General features: G+C 37.2%; 6 protein-coding genes across 10 annotated transcripts; 4 read left to right on the top strand and 2 right to left on the bottom strand.

Moving 5' to 3' along the window:
* Window positions 1-41: 41 nt before the first annotated feature.
* On the bottom strand, window positions 42-2,696 carry LOC111211642 (pentatricopeptide repeat-containing protein At4g20740). Its single transcript, XM_022712892.2, has one exon. The coding sequence runs from the start codon at window positions 2,689-2,691 to the stop codon at window positions 442-444; it is 2,250 nt and encodes a 749-aa protein (XP_022568613.2). The 5' UTR covers window positions 2,692-2,696; the 3' UTR covers window positions 42-441.
* Window positions 2,697-6,962: 4,266 nt separating this feature from the next.
* On the top strand, window positions 6,963-9,990 carry LOC125580661 (probable UDP-arabinose 4-epimerase 3). Of its 3 annotated transcripts, none has more exons than XM_048745547.1 (9): window positions 6,963-7,243; window positions 7,885-7,960; window positions 8,071-8,195; window positions 8,357-8,470; window positions 8,553-8,660; window positions 8,735-8,826; window positions 8,900-9,041; window positions 9,123-9,217; window positions 9,297-9,990. In XM_048745547.1, the coding sequence occupies exons 2-9, from the start codon at window positions 7,903-7,905 to the stop codon at window positions 9,796-9,798; spliced, it is 1,236 nt and encodes a 411-aa protein (XP_048601504.1). In that variant the 5' UTR covers window positions 6,963-7,243; window positions 7,885-7,902; the 3' UTR covers window positions 9,799-9,990. The 3 variants fall into 3 exon arrangements, with proteins under 3 accessions (XP_048601504.1, XP_048601506.1, XP_048601505.1); XM_048745549.1 differs by having other exon boundaries at window positions 6,976-7,243; window positions 7,911-7,960; XM_048745548.1 differs by having other exon boundaries at window positions 6,976-7,243; window positions 7,863-7,960.
* Window positions 9,991-13,457: 3,467 nt separating this feature from the next.
* Window positions 13,458-15,283, top strand: LOC125580662 (small nuclear ribonucleoprotein-associated proteins B and B'-like). 2 transcript variants are annotated; one of them, XM_048745550.1, is made up of 2 exons: window positions 13,458-14,394; window positions 14,891-15,283. In XM_048745550.1, the coding sequence occupies exon 1, from the start codon at window positions 13,584-13,586 to the stop codon at window positions 14,388-14,390; it is 807 nt and encodes a 268-aa protein (XP_048601507.1). In that variant the 5' UTR covers window positions 13,458-13,583; the 3' UTR covers window positions 14,391-14,394; window positions 14,891-15,283. The 2 variants fall into 2 exon arrangements, with proteins under 2 accessions (XP_048601507.1, XP_048601508.1); XM_048745551.1 differs by having other exon boundaries at window positions 14,874-15,283.
* A 1,047-nt stretch (window positions 15,284-16,330) lies between these two features.
* LOC125575051 (subtilisin-like protease SBT2.2) lies at window positions 16,331-20,128 on the top strand. Of its 2 annotated transcripts, none has more exons than XM_048745546.1 (9): window positions 16,331-16,819; window positions 17,019-17,178; window positions 17,278-17,678; window positions 17,755-17,850; window positions 18,052-18,124; window positions 18,224-18,506; window positions 18,592-18,917; window positions 18,992-19,262; window positions 19,329-20,128. In XM_048745546.1, the coding sequence occupies exons 1-9, from the start codon at window positions 16,563-16,565 to the stop codon at window positions 20,027-20,029; spliced, it is 2,568 nt and encodes an 855-aa protein (XP_048601503.1). In that variant the 5' UTR covers window positions 16,331-16,562; the 3' UTR covers window positions 20,030-20,128. The 2 variants fall into 2 exon arrangements, with proteins under 2 accessions (XP_048601503.1, XP_048601502.1); XM_048745545.1 differs by having other exon boundaries at window positions 16,343-16,819; window positions 18,583-18,917.
* On the bottom strand, window positions 20,040-20,659 carry LOC106360772. The gene has a single exon (XM_013800439.3). It carries the CDS (start codon window positions 20,568-20,570, stop codon window positions 20,175-20,177), a length of 396 nt encoding a protein of 131 aa, XP_013655893.2. The 5' UTR covers window positions 20,571-20,659; the 3' UTR covers window positions 20,040-20,174.
* A 323-nt stretch (window positions 20,660-20,982) lies between these two features.
* Window positions 20,983-23,622, top strand: LOC106360769 (gamma-soluble NSF attachment protein). Its single transcript, XM_013800435.3, has 9 exons — window positions 20,983-21,177; window positions 21,684-21,751; window positions 21,935-22,019; window positions 22,122-22,280; window positions 22,369-22,506; window positions 22,655-22,733; window positions 22,822-22,901; window positions 23,075-23,204; window positions 23,357-23,622. Exons 1-9 carry the CDS (start codon window positions 21,134-21,136, stop codon window positions 23,447-23,449), a joined length of 876 nt encoding a protein of 291 aa, XP_013655889.1. The 5' UTR covers window positions 20,983-21,133; the 3' UTR covers window positions 23,450-23,622.
* The last annotated feature ends 46 nt before the right edge of the window (window positions 23,623-23,668 follow it).

Here is a 23,668-nt window from a genome sequence, read left to right as displayed (position 1 = left end):
ACTATTTTTTTGAAACACTAGCACTAAACTAACAATGGATTATTAATACTTAAAAGCCATTTTATGTGAAAAATGAGTTTCACTTTTTGTATAAACTTCCTTACAAGCACTCTATAAATAGAAACACCTTCAGACCTTAATAGACACTCCCAAGCTTCAATGCATCACCCTTGAACCCCTCACCCTTGAACCCCACCAATGTATAGAGTCTCCTCCCAAGCTTCAGCAACCAGTATGGCCCAAAAAAATAACACTTTCATGACATCGATTCATGAGAAATATTCCAAGACTTTCATGGTTGGGCTCGGCAAACCGCACCCAAGTGAACATTGAACTCAGACTAATACCAAGGCACAAAAGAGCTTATGCAGTTGTCCGTACAAAGCAGCTCCTCTTAGCCACCTTTGCAGCTGTGTGATCTATCACTCCCCCAAGCGTTAGTTAATCGAGTATTCTGCAACCTTTTGCTCTTAGTTTTGACTCAAGACCGAAAAACTTGATCCCTGAAAGCACCAAATCAGCTGTTTTCTTCTTTGTCTGCTCAACCAACATTTCATCATAGACTACCATTTCAGCCTCTGTCATAATTTTTCTGTTTTTCAGTTCCGCAAAGACTTCTCTTGCGGCTTTGATTGTTCCATGCTTAGACATACCAGAGATAATCGCACAGTATATGACTTCACTGATACATACACCTTCCTTGTTCATCTCATCAATGACTTCCATAACCGTCTCAGCGCTACTCGCTTTGCATACATGACAGACCCTCAGAGCGTACTTAAACTCCATAGGACCACTTTCAACGTTTCCCAGGCATTCACGAACTAATAACATCACCGCATCAATTTCTCCAATTTGGCTGAGTCCTCTAGCAAGAGATAGATAAGCGGCTATGGAAGGAACACACGACATCTCGGTGATTTTTTCATGATACGAACAAGCCTCTTGGACTTCCCCATTCTCAACAGAACAGCAAATTGCAATACTGAACGATGATGAATCTGGTTCAAACCCAAACTCCCTCATTTCAGATAAAAGTGACAAAGACTTTTCAACATCCCCCATCTTGTAAAGAGCTTCCATGAGAATGTTGTACACAGAGACACTGCCATGACCTTTAGTCTTTAGTACATCAAAGACATCTAAAGCTATCGTTCTCTTTTCTTCGTCAGCACACAACAATTTAAAAAACTGTGAAAGGTAATCTGCTACAGGGTATCCTGACTCCCCAATTCGTTCTAGCAACTCTATAAAATCACTCAATCTCTTCATCACCACATAAGCAACCATAATAGGACTCAAAGTCTCAAAATCTGGCTCTAGTTCTTCCTCAACTGCAACTTGGAAGAGCTTATATGCTTTATCAACCTGGCTCACAGTACACAGCCCTTTAATAACTGCATTATATATCCCAAGATCAGCAATATACCCAGAACCCACCAGATCCTCCCACAGATCACAAGCACATCTAACCTTCCCATCCGCTACAAACCCTTCAATCAAAACCCTATAGATATCCCTATCAATCAAAACCCCCTTTTCCTTCATCTCCACAAACAACTCATACCCTCTTTCAACTCTACCGTCTTTACACAGACCCACAACAAGCGTTCCATACGCCATCACATCCGGTTTCACCTCATCGCGTTTCATCTCCTCCCAAACCCGTAAACTCCCATCAATATTCCCTTCGGAAACCAACGTCTTGATCATCGCCGTGTAAGCAAACACATCAGGCTTACACAGATCATCCCTCATCCTCTGCACTATCTCTAACATCTCCTCCATTCTACCGGCTTTGCACAATCCTTTCACCAAGATCATGAAAGTGGTACGTTCCTCAACTAAACCGTCTTCTCTAAAATCATCATAAACAGCTAAGGCTAAATCAAAATAACCGCATTTCATCAAAGCGTCCATTATCCTATTGTACAAGAACACAGTGGGTTTGAATCCAAACTTCTTCATCTTCTCGTAAACGTAATAAACTCTCAACCCTCTCTTGGTATCAGCGTGCATCCTGATCAGAATCTCGAACTGTTTATCCGACGGAGGTCTTCCCTGGGAGTCCATGAGCTCCGGCAACTGATCCGCCGCGCGGAAGTTTCCGGTTCGGTTAAGGCAATACGCGAAGGCGTTGTAGGACGCGAAGTCGTGTCTGTACCCTTTCTGCTTACCGGCCCAGTGGAAGAACTTCGCCGCGACGGCGGCGTCGTTTCCTACTTTCAGAACCTCGGCGACGGTGCTCGGCGTGACGCGGCGGAGTTTGTTCAGCTCCGAGACGACGGATGGGCCCCAGTGGTTATGGTTCTTGCGGAAGGCGTCGAGGACGAAGCGCGCGATCGGGGATAGACGCTCGGAGGCGGCGGAGATGGTTGCGGAAGGAGGAGACGGCGGCGGAGAAGGTCGGGGGCGGGATTGCGGGTCCCATTTGCGGAGATCGAAGGGGGTTCGGTTGGTGACGGCGTTGGATTGTGATTGGGGTGGGTGTCTGGAGAGGTATTGGCGGTTGGAGAAGAGACCACCGTGGACGACGGGACGGTTACGGGAGGGTTTACGGTGGCCGTGTAAGAAGTTGGGTTTAAGTGGTTTCTCAGGGAGATTTGGAGATTTTGGTAATTTCATCGCGGTTTTTTTTTGCCTGCTCTTCCACTTCTCTCGGTACACTTGAGCTAATGTGTTAAATAGCATATACGACGTCGTGTTGAATAGTCACTGTAGTATAAGTGGGCCGGATTTGATTTGTAATGGGCTGAAAGCAACAAAACATCTTTGGGACAATATAAGAAATCTAAAGAATTAAAAGATTTGAACTTGTCACATTTAAATGCTATGGAGTATGGATTGTGACAAAACCTAAAATAATGTTTAGAATCAAAAGCTAGTCAGCATACATAGCCTACCAAACACCAAATCCAAAAACAAAACAAAATCCGTATGAGCATAACGTTATACTCTACTAATACATGTTTAGCAAAAAATTATATAATGCTGGACGTAGTTTCTTACGTGAAACAAAATTCGATTTTTAGTAATTAGTAAAAAGTTATGTATATATATACTTGATCATGATCATGGTAGTAAAACGTTACCAATCAAACCCAAAATATTAGTTTTTATGCTGAAAAGAGAATTCAGTTTCACTTAGGGATCCATAAATGCTGCCAGAGATTTAGAAGCTACGCTATAAAGGAGTCAGAGAGTTGTAGGTGACCACGGACCTAACGACCAAAAGAGTTCACCAGTTGATTTCTGATGTTAGGGTTAGGCGAGGCATCGTGTAGATTTCCTTTGCTATCAAGTCTCCTTGTTTGCTTTGAAACTAAGCCATGATTGTTGGATAAGCTTCAAGAGAAAGCTTATGAAACAAGTTATTCATAGAAAAAGGAAAGATGAATAACAAAACCTATTAGATTTAGGATTAAGATAAGTTAAAGATAAGATTCCTAGATCAATATGTAATAGGAGAAAGTTAAGGTTTCTATTACCTATATAAGGAGATCAAAGTGTAAGATGATCTCATAAGAAAAAGCAATAAGAAAGTCAAGAAAGATAAATAAAACAAAGCAACAGTTTTATTAAGTTTGTGTTTGTGTTCATACGTTCTTATCAAAGCTCGGATTCTGCGACTATATTTGGTATCAGAGCAACCAGGTTGATTAAGAAACAAGACACAGATTATGAGTGAGATAACTGGAAGAAAAGAAGAAAAGACGTTGATAAGGGTTGATAACAAATCGGCCATTGCCTTGGCTAAGAACCCTGTCTTTCACCGAAGAAGTAAGCACATTCATAAGCGGTTTCATTTCATTAGGGAGTGCGTGGAACGAGGACTGATAGACGTGGAGCATGTGCCCGGGACGAAGCAGAAAGCAGATATCCTAACTAAAGCTTTAGCCAAGATCAAGTTCAAGGAGATGAGAGACTTGATTCAAGTTCAAGAAAATGGCTTGAAGCTTAGAATGGAGAATGTTGGATAAGCTTCAAGAGAAAGCTTATGAAACAAGTTATTCATAAAAAAAGAAATATGAATAACAAAACCTATTAGATTTAGGATTAAGATAAGTTAAAGATAAGATTCCTAGATCAATATGTAATAGGAGAAAGTTAAGGTTTCTATTACCTATATAAGGAGATCAAAGTGTAAGATGATCTCATAAGAAAAAGTAATAAGAAAGTCAAGAAAGATAAATAAAACAAAGCAACAGTTTTATTAAGTTTGTGTTTGTGTTCATACGTTCTTATCAAAACTCGGATTCGGCGACTATAATGATACTGAAAACTGACGTATATTTTCGATTGGGAAATAAAAAGAAAGTCAACCAAAGTTAGCTAGGTAACCTAATGAAACTTAATTTGTAATTAGTTGACCCTTTTGATAACTCACAATAATCTGTTACCGGGTTGATAATCGGAATATGTAAAGACTTTTCATTAATACCATTGTATCCATTGACTTGTGTGAGAGCCCAAACACACAATAGTTATCAGCAATAGAGAAGTATTTTTAATCAATAACTTAGGCCAATTACTATCGCAATTATCACTTGAAATTGTAAAGTACTATTATATATGCAAAGTTCTATCTAACATGTCTAAGAAAATTATTTGTCTATGAACGATTAGTTGGCTAATCACGTTAGATAGTTAGGCAGTGGCTGCAACTAGCTAGGCAGCCAAAATACTTGATCACTATTGATTTTTTTTCCATAATCAATTAGATAATATAAAATGAGGATTAGAACGAATGATTGCTCACAACAATCATTGCCATCGCACCATAATAGAAGATATATAATTGAAATATTTTTGAAAGGAACAAACTGGTTAGCGTCGACATTTCATTCGAACAACGACAATGTTTTTGTTTGACTTTTTTAATTAGTCACAATTTCTCTCCATAGGATTTTTTTCTTTATCATCCATAACGAGTTGGAACCAAGGTTTGGTTTGACCAACAAGAAAAAAATAACATAATGTTTTTTTTTCGACGAAAAAAAAGAACATAATGTTGGTTTCCAACGATAGTCCCATGTTCCGATTGTGACCGTATCTTCTGCAAAACCCGTCTAGATGTTACGTCTTATTTTATTTTCACATACACTTGTTGAGACTTGGGAAGGATGACAATTAAGTAAACCCCTTATATAGCCTCAGGTGTAACAAAACCTATAAAGTATATTGGTTGTATCAATTTATTGAATATTATGAATGAATGGAAACAAAATGAAATAAGATAAACTATGGAATTAAAAAATGGAACTACATTCCATATTTTACTTCTTTATGCTTTTTGCTTTCAATATAATTTTCGAATTTTGACATGCAATTTATGTTTCTTTGGCTAATTACATTTAGTAATTCATTCAGTATCTCCATTTACAAACAAAACTAATATTATAAACTCATTTATTTGGCTAATTACATTTAGTAATTCATTCGGTATCTTCATTTACAAACAAAACTAATATTATAAACTCACAGTAGACATAACTAAATATGAAAGAAGAGTAAATACTTTAATTGACATAATAATTTGAAAACATAGTAAAAGAATTATACATTTTTATCCAAAAAAAAGAATTATACATATATAAATAGACAGTCACACATTATACCGAAGAACACACAAACAAATGAAAGAGAAGCATTATAGCAGATAACAAATACCTATAGAGTAGTTCAAACTTTAGCTGTTGAAAACGGATAACACGAAGAGGAAGCAAGCGCCGTAGTTCCAATTTATCTCTCTAACTCAAAGAAAAGTAAGTTTTGATCTCTTTTTATTCCGCAGTTCTATGCTCCTAAAGAAGGAGCAAAGGCTCTTATTTTGTTTTTGATCGATTGGTTGTTTGTTTATCCAATACATTTAAGAGTATTAAAAAGTATATGATCGTGGATAAAAAAGGATCATGGGTAGTGTAGTGAGTTTTTGATAAACTGTTATATATACGGTTGCTTTTTTTATTTTTCTAAATTATTATTTGTTTTAGTTAATTAATTTTTAATTTTGTAAATAATTATTACGTGGCAGAATATGATTGGTCGAGTGTCTTGTGATTTAGTATATAAAGGATTATGAATGAGTGGAAACAAAATGAAATAAGATAAATTATGGAATTAAAAAATGGAACTACATTCCATCTTATTATAAGTCTTTTTCATCATGAATGCTTTATAATTATATTATACTTTTTCCATAATCCACAAATAATAAGAATGATTTTTTTTAAAAAAACTTTTAATTCAAATGATAATATATTTTTAAATCTACAAGAATAAGTCATTCATACAATTTTATTTCAGGAATTAGTAATGCAATTGCATCCAGTAAATTTTGATCAACAACACCAAAAACTCTCATCAACTTTGATTTATTTACTGAAAACTTCATCGACTTTGGTGGAAATGGAACAAAATAATCTTCAAAATCATCTATATTCATTTCTATATTTCAGAGATTTCTATTATAAATAAAGATGAAAATTATGCTTCAATTTATTCATTTATAAGAAAGTTGATATGCTTGTCTCTAAGAAATTAATGATATATTTATCTCTAAATATAGAAAAATAGCATTTTCTATAAATAAAAATATAGTATTTATCTGTTATAGAAGGACACATTAATTTTTTTTAAACAGAGATGAATTAAAAACGGTTTATCAAATATCATTTGGTTTAGTCGTTCTGGTTTATAAAGTTGTATAGACGAATCAGGATCAATTTTACTGAAGTGAACAGAATATATATGAATTAAGCAAAACAAGTTTTGGCTGTTTGATCATAATGACAATTTCACTTAAAAAGCAGTAAGTAAAACCAAGCTAATGAACCGAACCAAACCAAATTAAAATGGAAACTGAAATATTTAAAAACCAGATTAATTGTAGAATATATCTGACCAAAATTGAGGTATCTTTGTGATTAAATTCACTCTATATATCTGATGTTTACCAAACAAACAAAAAAGCAATTAAAATAGAATAAAAAAGAAGGTGAAAGAGCTAAATAAAAAAGGAAGGGGGAAGAGAGAGTGGTGACCAGGTCGTAGTTTGTGGTTTCGTTTTGCATTGCACGTTTCGTCCGTCTTCTTCTTCTTCCGTTTCTCCCTACTTTATCTCTCCCTCTCTGAGTCTCTCTTACGTTCTTCTCTTCCCTCACTCCCTTAATAACGTCTCTCGTTTCCCCCTTTTCAACACATCATACCAAAACTCTTCTTCCTCCTCCTCGCTAATTCTCAGGTACTCTCTCTCTCTCATTCCCTGTATCTTCATTTGTTCTCTAATCACTCAATTCTCAACCTGATTTTGAACCACATCACAGAATTGTGATCAAATCTGCTTGAATCGATTGAAATTGAGTTTGTAATACGTTTTATGGATTCTGGGTTTCTTCTGATCCGTGATTTCTGAGATGGGTTTGTTCATTAGACAACGAAACTCGATCAAATTCGATGACTTTTCTCATACCATTTTTCTCTGCATTTTGTTTGTTTCCTCTGTTTCTTTTTGTTCTTCATTTGACAAACATGCTCTGCCTAATCAACATTTAAATTAATAATATAATCAAACTTGGGACTTAATTAATTAATAATAATAATAAAGCAAATTGATATTTTTCCTCCACAAATGTATTCAAACTTTTTGTCTGTCGTTTTCTTTGTTTTTGATTCTTCTTCTTAGGTCCCACATTCCAACAAATATTATTTCTTTTTTCCTCTATGATGATTGTGATGTATTTGCTTTCTTTTGACTTGTCTTCATCTGTTTATAAAAGGAGAAAAGTTTTTTTCTTTGAACTACAAAGAGAGCTTCCTTCATGTTTGCTGACTCAATACCAAAAGACCATAAGAATTTTTAGTTGGGTTTATATTAACTTTCAGATTCTTGTGAATCTCCAAATGCTAAGTTTCTCTAGAGCCAGAAGTCAAGGAAGAAACACAAGACCTCTTACAGGAGGTTAGTCTTGGAGAGGATCACATATATCTATTTGACATTTGTCGAGCTTCAGATTATGTATTAGATACTCAAAAGAACCATCTTTTTTTATTAAATGTTGAAACATTCAGGAATGGATTATTTGGAACCCAAAAGAAAGACCAATGTCATGGGCAGGGTTATACTGGTCGTTTCTCTTACAGCTTTATGCATTATTATGCTCAAGCACGCTCCCAGTTTCACATCCCCAACCGCGGTAACTCCACTATCCTACTTGCTAGAATCTATTATCTGTCACTCTTTTCTTTATGTCTGAAACAAACATGTCTCCTGAGAGTCTGTTTCTTTTAGATTATATGTTTTCTTTTGTAAACTCAACTTTTAAAGGTCTTTGCTGTAATTTGTTGTTCTTTACAGTTCTCTCGCAGCGAGGAAGGAGTGACTCATGTGTTAGTCACTGGTGGCGCTGGATATATCGGATCACATGCTGCTTTGAGGCTGCTCAAGGATTCATACCGTGTTACCATTGTGGTAAAGTTTCTTTCTTCAACTGGGAAGAAGTTAAACTGCAATGTTTTGGTTTGTTAAACTTACATCTCTGTCTCACAAACAGGACAATCTTTCTCGCGGGAATCTTGGCGCTGTCAAGGTCTTACAGGGACTGTTCCCAGAACCCGGGAGGCTTCAATTCATCTATGCTGACTTAGGAGATGCCAAAGCTGTAAATCCTTCATATCTCTAAAATTCTTTCGAGTATTTTCCTGGTCTTGTTTTCTTATCTGAGCAAATCTTCAGGTAGAAAAAATCTTCTCAGAGAACGCATTTGATGCTGTTATGCATTTTGCCGCGGTAGCGTATGTTGGAGAGAGCACCCTGGATCCTCTAAAGTACAATCTCTATCCCTTTTGTTCATAACATCTCTGCAAGATTAAGTTCTTGTGGCTAATCTCTTTTCTTCAGGTATTACCACAACATTACATCGAACACATTAGTAGTCCTTGAAGCAGTTGCTAGACACAAAGTAAAGAAGCTGATATATTCAAGCACGTGTGCCACTTATGGAGAGCCTGAGAAAATGCCCATTGTTGAAGTTACTCCACAGGTACTCTCAAACAGTTCAAGAATGACCCTTTTTCGCATGATCAAATGTCTCATGAGATTTTGGCAATTATCTATTTCCCAGGTCCCTATTAACCCTTATGGAAAAGCTAAGAAGATGGCTGAAGATATGATTCTTGATTTCTCTAAAAACTCTGACATGGCCGTCATGATCCTAAGGTTCAGTGTTCTGTTTTTTTTTTTTTTCTGAAGCTTTTTAAAGACTCTGTTCCTGATCAATCTTTATGACTTTTCACAGATACTTTAACGTGATCGGTTCAGACCCAGAAGGTAGACTAGGAGAATCTCCAAAGCCTGAGCTACGTGAACACGGACGGATCTCAGGTGCTTGTTTCGATGCAGCTCGCGGTGTGATCCCAGGCCTTCAGGTCAAAGGAACAGACTATAAAACAGGAGATGGAACCTGTGTTCGTGACTACATTGACGTTACTGACCTGGTCGATGCTCACGTGAAGGCTCTGGAGAAAGCTAAGCCTAAGAATGTGGGAATCTACAATGTGGGTACGGGAAAAGGAAGATCCGTCAAGGAGTTTGTGGAGGCTTGTAAGAAAGCTACAGGAGTAGATATCAAAGTAGATTTCTTGCCTCGACGACCTGGAGATTACGCAGAGGTGTACAGTGATCCAGCAAAGATTCTGAGAGATCTGAACTGGTCTGCTCGTTTTACTAATCTTCAACAAAGTCTTGAGGTTGCTTGGAAGTGGCAGAAGACTCATCCTCGTGGATATGCTTCTTCTTAAACACCAAAAAACAAAAAAGAGAGTTCTAATTTTTTTTTTATATATGGGAGAGATTAGCTTATAGAAAGGGGTTGATTTATTACATACTTACAGTTCAATAATCAAATACTTGTGGTTTCTTGATACAGATATGTAAGAGTTAATCAGTGACTTTGATAGATGATGAAATAAATACTGTTTTATTGGGGTTTATTGTTTTGTGTATTTTTATAGATTTTGAAATTCTTATTATACAGTGTTTTTCATTTTATGATTTTAAAATTTATGTTGAAATCATGTGTTATTAATTCTGTAAGTTATGAATCATAATTAAAATAATGTTTTATTCCGTTACAAGAATTTAATAATGGATTAGTTTTCAAAATGAATTATGTTGAATTGAAAATTTCTTTGTTAAAATTACAAAGACAAATCTGAAACACCTATAGATTTAAATTAATAATAAAAATTCACTTGTTAGCTTTCAAAATTATTATATTTTAATATATTAGATTAGATAATTTTACTATGATTAAATCATATGTTATCCAGTTATAAAAATTAATAATGGATTAGTTTTCAAAATGAATTTAAGTATATTTTAAAATTTCTGTGTTAAAATCTCTGAAAATTTTAGTTTTTAAAATAATTAATTAAATTCATTTGTTGGATTTGAAATTATTATATTTTAACAAAAGAGTGCTGCTCATATTTTATTCCAAATTAGTATATTTTAAACTCGGATTCGTTATAAAAAGTATTTTTAATATAAAAACTAGATTTTGATCTGCGCTTCAAGCACGAGCCTGTCTTCGAAATTAAATAAATTTTTAAATAAAATTTTATATAAGATAGTGTATAGGTTTGACATATTTATCCAGAACCGCGAGCCGAATTATACCAAACTGAAAAAAACCGAAAACAAAATTACTGAATTTTTTAAATAACTAAGCAGATCATATATCTTTGGAACTGAAAAGTTAAAACTGAATCGAGAACCAAATCGGTACATGCATTTTTAAACTAAAAATTATGTACTTATATTAATTATATTTAATTTCTAAATAGCCAAATATCTTAAAATACTATTTATAGACCGAATTACCCGAAAACCAAATTACTTAAATATTTTTTATTCAAAATATTAAAAGTATTCAAATTATTCAATATTTTTTATCCGAAAACCCGAATTACCTGATATTTAAACTAAAACGCCAAATTATCTGATATTTTTTTTTATCTATAAATCCATAATTACACACAGAACCAGAATCCAATCGAAACTAAATTGGACCCAATCTTTTACATATTAGTTGGTTCCTAACTTTGCTACTGAACCGAATCAAAAGCCAAAATAACCCAACTGAAATAAAACTAAACTTTGTAAATACAAGAACGGTTCCTAAATTCTAAAACCAAAACACCAAAACCAAAATACTCAACCCAAAACTGAATGATCAGGACTAATAGTGCATCTACATATAAATGGTGTAAAGAAAGCATTATAATTTTACAAATTGTGTAACTCCTTTTAGTGGATAAATATTTGGTTTATAGACGAATTACGATATAAGCAGTGTTTTTATATCTAATCCGGACCGGCAGTCGAACCAATAAAATCGGTGACTGTATACAATCAAGATTTGTTTGTGTTCTTCATGTAGTATTCTATTTGAGGTTATACGAACTGATATGTTTCTACAAAATTCTGATTTAATAATAATCTATTAATTCGAAATATGGTAAACCTCAAAAACCCGCCATTAATATGTGAACCGGCACCTATTGACCCATGAAAAATCCAGAAAAATCTTATGATATATTTTTTTAATTGATTAAACTTCTACTATACTTTATAATAGTACATAAAAATGAATAAATTATTTAATTTGTCATATTAAGTAAATTAATTGTATTAATGTTAAGCATTTGAATTTATAGGTATTTAAACCATTAATAAGAATTAGAAAATAAAATATTGTATGCGGTATTTAAGCCATTAATTGTTTTGACATACAATATTAATGAGCTAGGTAATGTAATTATGTATGACATTCAAAACTGTATCCTTTTTGCATTGTATCATGTTAAATTTTCTTTCTTTTTTTCTTTAACCTGTTTGGTATAGGTAATCTGAGAAAAAAAAGAAATAAGAAGTAATTAGCATTAAAAAAATAAAAATAAAAGAAATCAACGTTGTTGTATGACTTTTCAACGTTGATTAGTAATAATCCCTGTTCGAGAACGCGCTAGGCGCTGGTCGGGTGGTCGGGTTGGGCCTAGCGCCTAAAGAAAAAATCGGGGATTAATCGAAAATTATGCGAGGCAGAATTTTTAGATTGTTTACTATGTTATAAAACATGTTAATCTTTAATTGTGTATAACATTAATACATTTTCATGTTTAAGATTGTATAAAACACACAAATAGAATATATAAACTTAATATAGTGTAATTTTTATCAAAATTACGAATATAAATGATATTTATAAAATTTTAGATCAAATAAATAAAAAACAATATTATTAAAAAAATAAAAATAAAAATAATAATTAAAAAAAAAGATTAGGCGGCTAGGCGGCCGATTTTTAGAACAGGGGTAATAACTTATTACTTAAGAGTAATGATCGGTTAAAAAGTAAAACCAAATGAATTTTACGTAAGTGTCCCACAATTATGTTGCTATAATAAAGGTAGATTATGATATTTAATTTTATATAAAAGGTTGGATTAAATGAAAGGGTGAATCGGATCGGTTAGATCAAGGTGCGATTTCGGGAGGAGGAGGCTCCTACAGCTCCGTCGTCGTCGGTTTTCTCCGGGAGGTGGAGGTTCTTATTTGCTCCGCCGCCGTCGGTTCAGTTTTTTCGGGAAGGGGAGGCTTACAGAGCTCTGCTGTCGCCGTATAGTTTCCGAAGGGTGGAGGCTTCCTTAGCTCTACGCTGCTGGCTTGGAACCCATAGGAACATTGGGTGCTAGCGGTTAAAGGTTGGTTTGGTTTTTGCTCTTGTTGGTTCGGGGAAACAGGAGATACAGCGGATGAGATCTTTGAAGAAGTTAAGCCTCTCCGTCGTTCAAATCGTCGACAAGAGAGATTAGACGAGGTCGTGATTTACTTTCGAGAGAAGAGTGGGTGGTCCTGAGGAAAGCACGGTATGTCCGATTAAGCTTTCGATGGAGGATCACCGGAGAGGAAGGCGGTTTGATGTGGGTTTCGAGATCCGGCGTAACCAAGGTTTGGTGAGGTGGCTCAGGAGGCGTTTCGAGGCGAAGAAGATCAGGTTGAGGCGGCTTGCGACGCGTGTCGATCCGAGGGAGTAGATGCTTCCACGTGTCCTGCAACCTGCTTCCTTGATGCGCGTTCTCCAGCCGGCGTCGGTCAGGTCTGAGTGGTGTGGGCCGCGGGCCTGTCTTAAGTGTTTACATTGTAGCCCGTATGTGTTGGGCTTCTTGTTGTCTTATGTATTTGGGCTTTGGGCCAGTTTTATTCAATGAAAAAAAAACTTAATTTGGGAAAAAAAAATGAAAGGGTGAATTTTAAAAGTAGAAAATCCTTCTTTTTTAATAGTATAGATTAATTATTTAATATTTTGTCTACTGAGCCTAATATGGCAGTATCTTATGTTAAGGGCCCATTATGAATCAAGCCCATAAGCAAGTGAAGAGGTGCATTCAATTATAAACCCTAGAAATTTCGGCATCTCGATAATCTCGATCTGTTCGTCTCCACTCTTCCGGCGTACTAGATTCGCCGACCGAATATCTTCTCAACCGCGCCGCGGGTATCCACCGCTTAATCGGCGACAATGTCGATGTCAAAGAGCTCCAAGATGCTCCAGTTCGTAAACTACAGGATGCGAGTAACGATCCAAGACGGAAGGCAGCTCGTGGGGAAGTTCATGGCCTTCGATCGCCACATGAACCTCGTCCTCGGCGACTGCGAGGAGTTCCGCAAGCTCCCTCCGGCGAAAGGGAAGAAGATCAACGAAGAGAGGGAAGATCGCCGTACGCTAGGGTTGGTTCTTCTCAGAGGCGAAGAGGTTATCTCCATGACGGTGGAAGGACCGCCTCCTCCTGAAGAGTCTCGTGCCAAGGCTGGCTCTGCAGTGGCTCTTGCTGGGCCTGGAATGGGCCGTGCTGCTGGACGTGGAGTGCCTACTGGGCCTCTCGTTCAAGCTCAGCCTGGGCTTGCTGGGCCTGTTCGTGGAGTTGGTGGGCCGTCTCCGGGGATGATGCAGCCTCAGATCTCTCGTCCTCCTGTGATGCGGCCTCCTGGGCAGATGCTCCCGCCTCCTCCGGCTTTTGGTGGTGGTCCTCCTCCGATGGGGAGAGGCGTTCCGCAAGGTCCTCCGCCGAGTTACGGTATGAGGCCGCAGTTTTCTGGACCGCCGCCTCATGGGATGCAAGGACCGCCTGGTGGTCCTCCTCCGCCTCCGTATGGGCAGAGACCGATGGGACCTCCGCCTGGTGGGATGATGAGGGGGCCTCCACCACCTCATGGGATGCAGGGACCGCCTGGGCCTCCTCGCCCTGGAATGCAGCCTCCTCCTGGAGGGTTTGCTCCGCCGCGTCCTGGGCCACCGCCGCCTAATCCACATAATCAGCAGCAGTGATTAGGTTTGCCTTTGTTTGGTGAGATTGTGAAGGCATTGTTAAGTTTGTTTGGTTGGACTTTGTGCTTTTCATGTCTTTAGCTGCAATCTCTGATCTATCTTTAAAGTTTGTAGATTTGTCTTGACGAGTGAGTGTCTTTGCCCTATCTTCTTGTGTTTCCGTAAGAGAGATTTTATTAAACTTTGTTATTCACATCTTATTTGCGCCTGATCTTTATACAATGCTATCCTTTTTAAGTGTGGAACTCTAATCAGAACGACTTTACGATGACCTGATCACTTTGCCTTTGTATTGAGTTGCGTATCTTCTTGTGTCTTGCTTAAGAAAGATTCCATTAAACCTGTGGTTATAATCACCTTATTCAATGTGCACATCTAAGTTAGGATTTACACTTTGCAAGTTTAGTCTGATACTTTCTTGCGCCAATTTATGAAATTTAATCCCTTCCTAGAAACTAATCCGACCAATTTTTAAATGACTAGTTAAAACCTTGTTTTAGGGAGCTGTGGATGTTGTACACATTCAGCTTTTTTGTGGATGAAGAAGAGAACATGTGGTTGCATCAAAAGTGTGGAATATTCATATTTCCTCTGTCAGATTTATTTTGGATATATAAAATCACTATATCTGTTTGGATTTGCAAATCTTGTCACTTCATCCATCATCTTCTCTTCTGATCAAGTTTATTAGCTGATAAATCGACTTCTTCAACTTCCCTCGACCTTTGGGATTGTTCATTGTTGTTTTTTTGGTTCGATGTTTTTTGATTAACATGCCTGATACCACCTATAAGGTCCTTAGCTGCGTTCATAACCTTATTACATCTGCCATGCCAAAGCGGATGGCTTTGTAAAATGTTAATTCTTATTCTGTTTATGATCTGTAGCCCAAATTTCGTCTGCTTAGTGTAATAATTTCTTTTTTTTTTTGGACAACGTTTAGGATAATAAATAATTAGACGAATGATTAGGACCGGATAGTGAGTAAAATGCTTCTTTATAATGAAATTCATAATCAGAAAACGAAAGATTATAGATGCAAATTTTAAGTAACATGTTGGGTTTCAAATAGTTGGCTATAATCATATACGTACGTGAATTCGAACTTTTCGGTTTGGTCTGTATTCTAAATCCGACAAGTGGTTCAAAACTTTCGACTGTAGAATGTTCCAATGATTGTACACGACTGTGTTAGCAATGAGTTTTCTTCAGTGAGTATTTATTCATTGCAATGACATTTGTAGAATTAGTCATCTCTTTGTTATAGTTAATTGTACCGTTGAAGGACAAATTAAATAATAAAAAAGAAAAGAAAATGAGGAAAAGTATTGAAAAGTAAAAACCTAACGGTGTGTGTGACCCATTAGCACTCCTAATGATTCTTCTTCACATTTGACCCTCCCACCATTGCTAAATCTCAGCTTTAATGATTTTAAAACATCATACAAATATTAAGAAAGCTGCTACCACTTTAATCATATAGTAATATATAGTCGTTACTTGTTATTGTTTTATTTCTTAATCAGAATGATACTTTATAACGAATTCGAGTTCTATATTCTGTTGAGACTATTTATTTTTCTTTAATGGATCCTAATTAGCTTATTTTATATGTTCATAGTCAAAAAAAATATTGGAGATTTATTATTACATTAGTTTAATTTCAGTGAAATCTGTTATGTTCAATACCTGCTTAAAGTAAAAATAACGAAAAAGGAAGATAGAAGAATCCAAGCCGACAAGTTACAACAGCTAAATTTTGCAAAATTGTGTTTTTTTCAATAACACACTGCTCGTCCTTTCCTTATGGGACCGTGTAATGTGTACTTAAAACGTTCAAAAATACTCGCAGAATCCAAGAGAGAAAAGCTTTCAGATTCTCGTGAGTTTTGGGCTTTTCTTTCTGCTCAAAATATCCAATCTTAGTGTCTATATAAATATATTTGATAAAAAAAAGTGTCTATATAAATCTAATAATAAGCACACTACAGCTTTCACCTTCTCCAACACGGAAAAAAAAAAATACTAAAAGGCAAGTCCTTTCTCTGAAACTCCACTTGTCCACCATGTTTGCTTCATGAGCTTTTAATTTGCAGCTTTCTCTCTTTCTTTTCTTACTTAAGCTATTGGTGGGTTTTGTGGTGGTTTTAATCAGTGAAGTGAGAAAAAATAATGAGGAGAGTTCTGATGGTGAATTTTGGAGTTTTTCTTCTCTTCTGTGTTGGTCTTTTGTCGACCACCTTGGGACAAGTTAGTGATGATTCTGATACAAACTCCACTACGGCTGTTTACATTGTTACTCTCAGACAAGCTCCTACTCTTCATCTTTTCCAACAACAAGAAGCAGTGACAACAGTCAGAGAACAAAACCACCAAGGATCCAAACATGGAGACACTTCAACGTTTACTACACCAAAACTCCAACCAAGGTAACTGAATTTTCCTTTAGAATCTTGAAAATTCTGTTAGTTAATGAATTCACTGAGTGAGATTAGCACCTTAAGGTACATGCATTGTATATAATTCTCTTAAACTATCAGCACTAGAAACTGGACTTTTGTGTATAAAGGTTCACTCTTTTGCTGTGTTGAAATCCTATTAGTATTGATTTTGGTTCTCTGGTTATAGGAACATGTCAAAGTCACGTTATTGGAGGTCAAGGAGATCAGCAATTTCTCAAGCTCATGACTCTTTGCTGAGAGATGCATTGAAGGGAGAGAAGTACATAAAGCTTTATAGCTTCCACTATCTCATCAATGGCTTTGCTGTTTTTGTTAGCTCACAACAGGTATGTTAATTTTGACTCATGCCATATCTATATGAGCTTCTATATACAGTAAAAGAAGTAGACACTGATGCAAAGTTATTTTTCTTCTTCTTCTAAAAGGCAGAGAAGCTTTCAAGGAGAAGTGAAGTAGTAAACATAGTGTTGGATTTCTCCGTTAGGACGGCCACAACCTACACACCTCAGTTCATGGGTCTACCAAAAGGTGCATGGGTCAAAGAAGGTGGATATGAAACTGCTGGAGAAGGCATAGTTATTGGGTTTATCGACACTGGCATTGACCCAACTCACCCTAGCTTCAACGGCACTGACGCTTCTCAGCGTCAGTATCCCGTCCCTAATCACTTCTCAGGTGTTTGTGAAGTCACCCCGGATTTTCCATCCGGATCATGCAATAGGAAGCTTGTTGGAGCTCGCCATTTCGCTCAGTCTGCTATTACTAGAGGGATATTCAACTCATCTGAGGACTTTGCTTCCCCTTTTGACGGTGATGGCCATGGCACGTAAGTATAGTCTTGAATCATTTACCATCTATTTCACATGATGCTGATACTATAGACTTATCTTGATCATATACAGACATACAGCTTCTATTGCAGCGGGTAACCATGGGGTCTCAGCTGTAGTTTCTGGCCATAACTTTGGAAGTGCCAGTGGAATAGCTCCTCGTGCACAGTAAGTCTATATATGCATATTGACCGATGTTCAAGAAATCGCTAGTCGCTAATTAGGCGCTTTATATAGGAGATTATTGTTTAGGCTTCGTTTAAGTCCAATTTGCCGCCTAAACCAATTTTTAGAACACTGGTTTTGACCATCATTTTATTATTCATATTGCATTGAGAGTACTGATTATGTGTGTTTGGTATGTACTAGCATTTCTGTTTACAAGGCATTGTACAAGAGTTTTGGTGGATTTGCTGCAGATGTTGTTGCTGCTATAGACCAGGTAAAACCATTTACCCTTTCTCATTTCACCTGACCATCAGAATTCAGAATGAATGTATCTTTCCATGACACTTTTTAGACGGTTTATGAATTTTCTTAGGCAGCTCAAGATGGAGTTGACATATTAAGTCTATCCATCACACCTAACCGACGTCCTCCCGGTGTTGCCACCTTCTTCAACCCACTAGATATGGCGATGCTATCCGCTGTTAAAGCAGGTATATTCGTAGTGCAAGCTGCAGGAAACACAGGTCCTTCCCCTAAGAGCATGTCCTCCTTCAGCCCCTGGATTTTCACAGTTGGTGCTGCTACTCACGATCGTGTTTACTCTAATTCAATAACCTTAGGCAACAATGTAACCATTCCAGGCGTTGGACTTGCACGTAAGTCTTATTAGAAACCACCATCAGCTAGTTTTGTAAATGGCTTTAGCTTTTTGAATTGCTGTTTTTTGTTTAGTACCTACAGATGAAGGGAAGATGTTCACAATGATCTCTGCTGTTGATGCATTGAAGAACAAAAGCTCTGCTGTAGACAAGGACATGTATGCAAGTGAATGCCAAGACTATGACAGTTTTGATAAGGATCTTATCTGTGGGAAGCTCCTGATATGCAGCTACTCTATCCGTTTTGTCCTTGGGCTTTCCACTATCAAACAAGCTTTAGCTATTTCCAAGAATCTATCTGCAAAGGGTGTTGTGTTCTACATGGATCCATATGTCCTTGGGTTTCAGATCAATCCTACACCAATGGATATGCCTGGAATTATAATTCCATCTCCTGAAGACTCCAAGGTGAGTGTATAACTTAGAAACATAACCATTTGATGCTTCTGGAATAGAGATATGACAGATATGTTTTTTGTAAGGTTTTACTCAAGTACTATAACTCAACTCTTGAAAGAGATGGAACCACCAAGGAGATTGTTAGATTTGGGGGAGTTGCAGCCATTACAGGTGGACAAAAGGCTAACTTCAGTGACAGAGCTCCCAAGATTATGTACTACTCAGCAAGAGGACCTGATCCACAAGACAGCTTTCTCAACGACGCTGACATTTTGAAACCCAATCTTGTAGCTCCTGGACATTCCATTTGGGGCGCTTGGAGTTCTGCTGCCACAGACTCCACTGAGTTTGAAGGTATATAGATATATCTCCAAAGCATTATGAGACATGAAGTTAATGGTGTTGTGTTCTTTTTGGTAGGAGAGAGTTTTGCGATGATGTCTGGTACTAGCATGGCTGCTCCTCATGTAGCTGGCGTGGCTGCATTGATCAAGCAGAGATTCAGAAAGTTTAGTCCTGCAGCAATTGCATCTGCACTTTCAACAACCTCTGCTACGTTAGACAATAAAGGAGAGGAGATAATGGCTCAGCGTGCTTATGCTAATCCTGACCAAAGCATGACTCCTGCAACACCGTTTGATATGGGGAACGGCTTTGTGAACGCAACCGCAGCTTTGGATCCTGGCCTAATCTTTGACACTAGTTTTGACGACTATATGTCATTCCTTTGTGGGATCAACGGATCAGCTCCAGCAGTATTCAACTACACAGGCAAGAACTGTCTCCTTAGCAACGCAACGATCAGTGGTTCTGACCTCAATCTACCATCCATCACACTCTCAAGACTTAACAACACGCGGACTGTGCAAAGACTGATGAAAAACATAGCTGGAAACGAGACGTACAGTGTGGGTTTGGTTCCTCCTTTTGGTGTTTTGATGAAGGCGTCTCCTACCCAATTCTCTATAGCCAGTGGAGAGACAAAGCTACTAAGCGTAACCTTCAAGGCAAAGAAGAACAGCTCTATAGCAAGCTTTGGGACAATCAAGCTGTTTGGAGACATGGGACACATTGTTCATATTCCTGTTTCTGTCATAGTGAAAATGGTTTCAAAACAATGAACTTGGTAGATAAGATTTAAAAGTGTATTCATTTGATTAATCCATGTAAAAATAAAATGTCACATAGCATTTATAGTACATGGTACATCTTTTATTTAACATAATAAACTGTCACATAGCATTTTTTTAACATAATAAAATGTCTTCAAGCGTTGCCACCATCTCTGTTTCCGTTGCTTGGAGAAGAAGGCACCTTCTGAGATTCGTCTTCCTCAGCTCCAGTAGCCGGTGTTGTAGTAACAGAAGGGTTTGCTGGCTTGTCCATTGGGAAAGGAACATACTTGTGGAAAGGCCAGCCTTGGAATGGGATTATATGCCTGAAGAAACCGGCTATAGCCGTGTTCGGTGCTGGCTCAGCATCAATCTTGGCCATGGAAGATGATGAATCAGAAACAGGCAGTGCAGGAGGATGAACATGTGTTTTCTGAAGATTCTTCTCTGTTGCAGGTGATGCTGCTACAGCTATTTTGGGGGTGCGAGAGGAGAGAACAAGTGGGGTGGTGAGAAAGATTAAGCAGAGAGAGAGGCTTGAGATTGACATTGTAGCTGTGACTGACTTGTTTTTGTGGTCTTGGAGTTTTTTTTATCAGAGAGGGAAGTCGATTGTGGATGGTGTTTTGGAGTCAAATGGTGTTGTGATTTATAGAGTGGAGAATGAAAGTTAGGGATGAGTTAGGAGATTTCTACTTGCTACCTAAATCTTCAGTCATGCTTTGCTTACTGTCATGAGCTTGATGAAGAATAGAGGTGAGATATATATATATATAAGTTTGATTTTTGGTATAAAGTTTACATTTTTATTGACAAAGTTTGTTACTTTTAATCTAATCTACTAAGATTAGAATCTCACACAGAACACAAGTCTAGAAATGGTGTAAAGGTAAACATTGTTTTTTTTTTTGCTTGGTGTAAGAAAAAAGATTTTTTTTTAAAAACAATTATTTTAAATGGGGAAGATAAAGTCTAATTATTTATGACTAAAAATAAAAAGATCTTTTGCTAAAAAAAACGCACATCTTTGATCAGAGGAGAGTGGAGCGGCGATTGTAGAATTGGAGATCGATCTCGGAGTTTGCTAGATCGCAGGGACGTTTACTGAAAGTCATGTCTTCGGATCCTGAAAAGATGATGTCCAAAGCCGACAAGATGTATGCTTTCTTCTTCCTCTTCCCCTCTCTTGACCGTAACTGTGAATGTCTCTGTACGATGATGTTAATGATCGGTGCAACTAAGAGATTCGAACTGGGTTTTTATTTGATATGACTCTGCTCTTAGGATTTGAGGTTCTCTTTTGTAACGGTGATCGATAAAACTTGTCGTGATTATGATTCGATCGAGGTTTTTGTTGGAAAGGCGATTCTAGGATCTCGTGTACTGTTAGGAACAGATTAAGCTGAGATTTTGCTTTATGTTTAAGAAGACTCCTTTACTTTGATATATAATCAAGGAGACTGCTAATTTTTTTTAAATGAAAAAAAAAATACTTCTTTTATAGTCTTGTAAATGCAAAATGTCTTGGCTTTAAAAGTTGGATTATGAGTATGCAGTGCAAGGATTGAGAAATCATTTTGGATTGGTTTGATCCAAAATGGTGTTGTTTTTGGTTTTCACATCCTTCTAAGCATTTTTTGGTTAATTCATATTCTTCTCACAGGACAAAACTCACGCTTACTAGATGGAGTGCTGACTGGAGAGGTGCTACTGAGTTGTATGAGCAAGCAGGTTTGTAGTTTTCCTCTATGGCTGGCAGCTTCTATGTTTCGAATTTCTTTTTTTCTTCCCTTTTAATTATCCCAAAAATGTTAATCTGTGACTTGAGATGTTGTAAGCGTGGCAGGTTATTCTCATGCCCGGAATGAAAAACTGATTTTGTTCTTGTCTTTTTTACTCTTTTTCATCATACAGCAAATGGCTTTAGGGCATCAAGCAAATATGAAAGAGCTAAAGTGGCTCTCGAGAAAGCTTCGCAAGGACAAGTGATGCAGTCTTCGTATCCAAAATTACCCTTTTTGAGACTATTACTATATGCTGCTAATTATTTTTGCTGTATGCACACATCATTCTATTTAGTGTGATCCTTGATATGAATTAGTCCCTGGGATGCTGCAAAGCATATGGAGTCTGCTGCTGCCCTAGCACAGAAGCTAAGTATCTGGAACGAAGTTGCTGATTTTTATAGGAAGGCGTCTGAGCTGTATGTTGAGTGTGGAAGGGCACAACCCGCATCAGATGCTCTTGGAAAGGCTGCTCGGTAATCTTTTATGTTGACCTTTTAATAAATTTCTCGAGCTTGCTCCTACTTTTTGTTTGTTTGATCTTCGATAATTTTTATTCTTCAGTGCTTTGGAAGAGGTCAAACCTGAAGATGCCATCCAACTATACACCGATGCTTGTGAAATCCTTGAAGAAGATGGGAGGGACCAGATGGCCTTTGACCTGTACCGTGCTTGTGCTAGTGTTTACATAAAGCTCGAGAAGTAAGTTTTTCCTTACCTCAAAATACATGTTAAAGTTTCATTGCACGTGGATATACTTTCTGTGCTTTAGATAATAGCGGTATCAATGAATGTTTTTCTCCATCTATCTGATACAGAAACTGATTCACTTACAATTTTAAAATTGTAGGTTCACAGATGCAGCAACCTTTTTCTTAAGATTGGGTGTAGCGGCTGACAAGTGCGACGCCACAAATAGCCAGTGTAAGGTATGAGCATAGGGTGATCTGGTTTCATCTTTTTCAACTCCATTGCACTCTGATTAGTTTGAGTTAACTGTTTTGCTCTTTATTTCAGGCATATCTTAGTGCAATCATTGTATATCTGTATGGCCATGACCTGAAGCAGGCTGAAAAATGCTACAACGATTGTTCTCAGTGAGTATACTCTTCTCTCTTTATGTAGCCACTTGGTAGTTCGATGGCTAGTAATATATGGACCATGTGTGTGTTGAAGCAAACAAGAAACGCAAACAGTTTAGTGAATTTTGGAAATGTGATAGCTGTTCGGCTGTTCCGTATCTGAAAATTACTTTCCTTGTTGTGTGTAGGATTGATGCTTTTCTGAAAAGTGATCAGAACCGAACTGCTAGCAGACTGCTCACAGCCTATAATGAAGGTGACATCGAAGAAATCAAGAAAGTAGCGTGTTCAAGCACCGTCTCCAATTTGGATCATGCGGTAATTCATTGAAATGATCTGCTTAATCCTAATACTGTCTCTCTCTAGGGTTGGATTTTTTTATTCATTTCTTGGTTATTGTTAAACCAGAAGAATGTAGAAAGTTTTCATTAAACAATCGAGATTTAACATAGAGAAGTATTTGCGTGCAGATCATCAAGCTGGCGAGAAAGCTACCCACCGGAGATGTTACTGCAGTTCAGATGAATGCTGGGGATGATCTCGACGAGGATGATCTCACTTAAAGATTCTTCCTCTTTGTACAGATTCAGATTCCCTACACTTTGCTTATGCTCAAGCCTAAGTACTTGAAAGTTCTCATTTTAGTTCAAACCATTGTGTGAATGATTGACTATAAAGGCTCTGAATCATTTGTGCTTGTTTCTCCACTATAAACCCACTTGGTCTTTTGTTAAAATCTTCTGCTCATACAGGTTTAACACAGGCTGGTATATTTCTTCATT

The sequence above is a fragment of the Brassica napus genome, chromosome C1, assembly GCF_020379485.1.
Source record: "Brassica napus cultivar Da-Ae chromosome C1, Da-Ae, whole genome shotgun sequence".
In the NCBI taxonomy this organism is placed as follows: Eukaryota; Viridiplantae; Streptophyta; class Magnoliopsida; order Brassicales; family Brassicaceae; genus Brassica; species Brassica napus.
The sequence above is the reverse complement of the archived record's forward strand: the minus strand, read 5'-3'. Positions and strand labels throughout refer to the sequence as shown.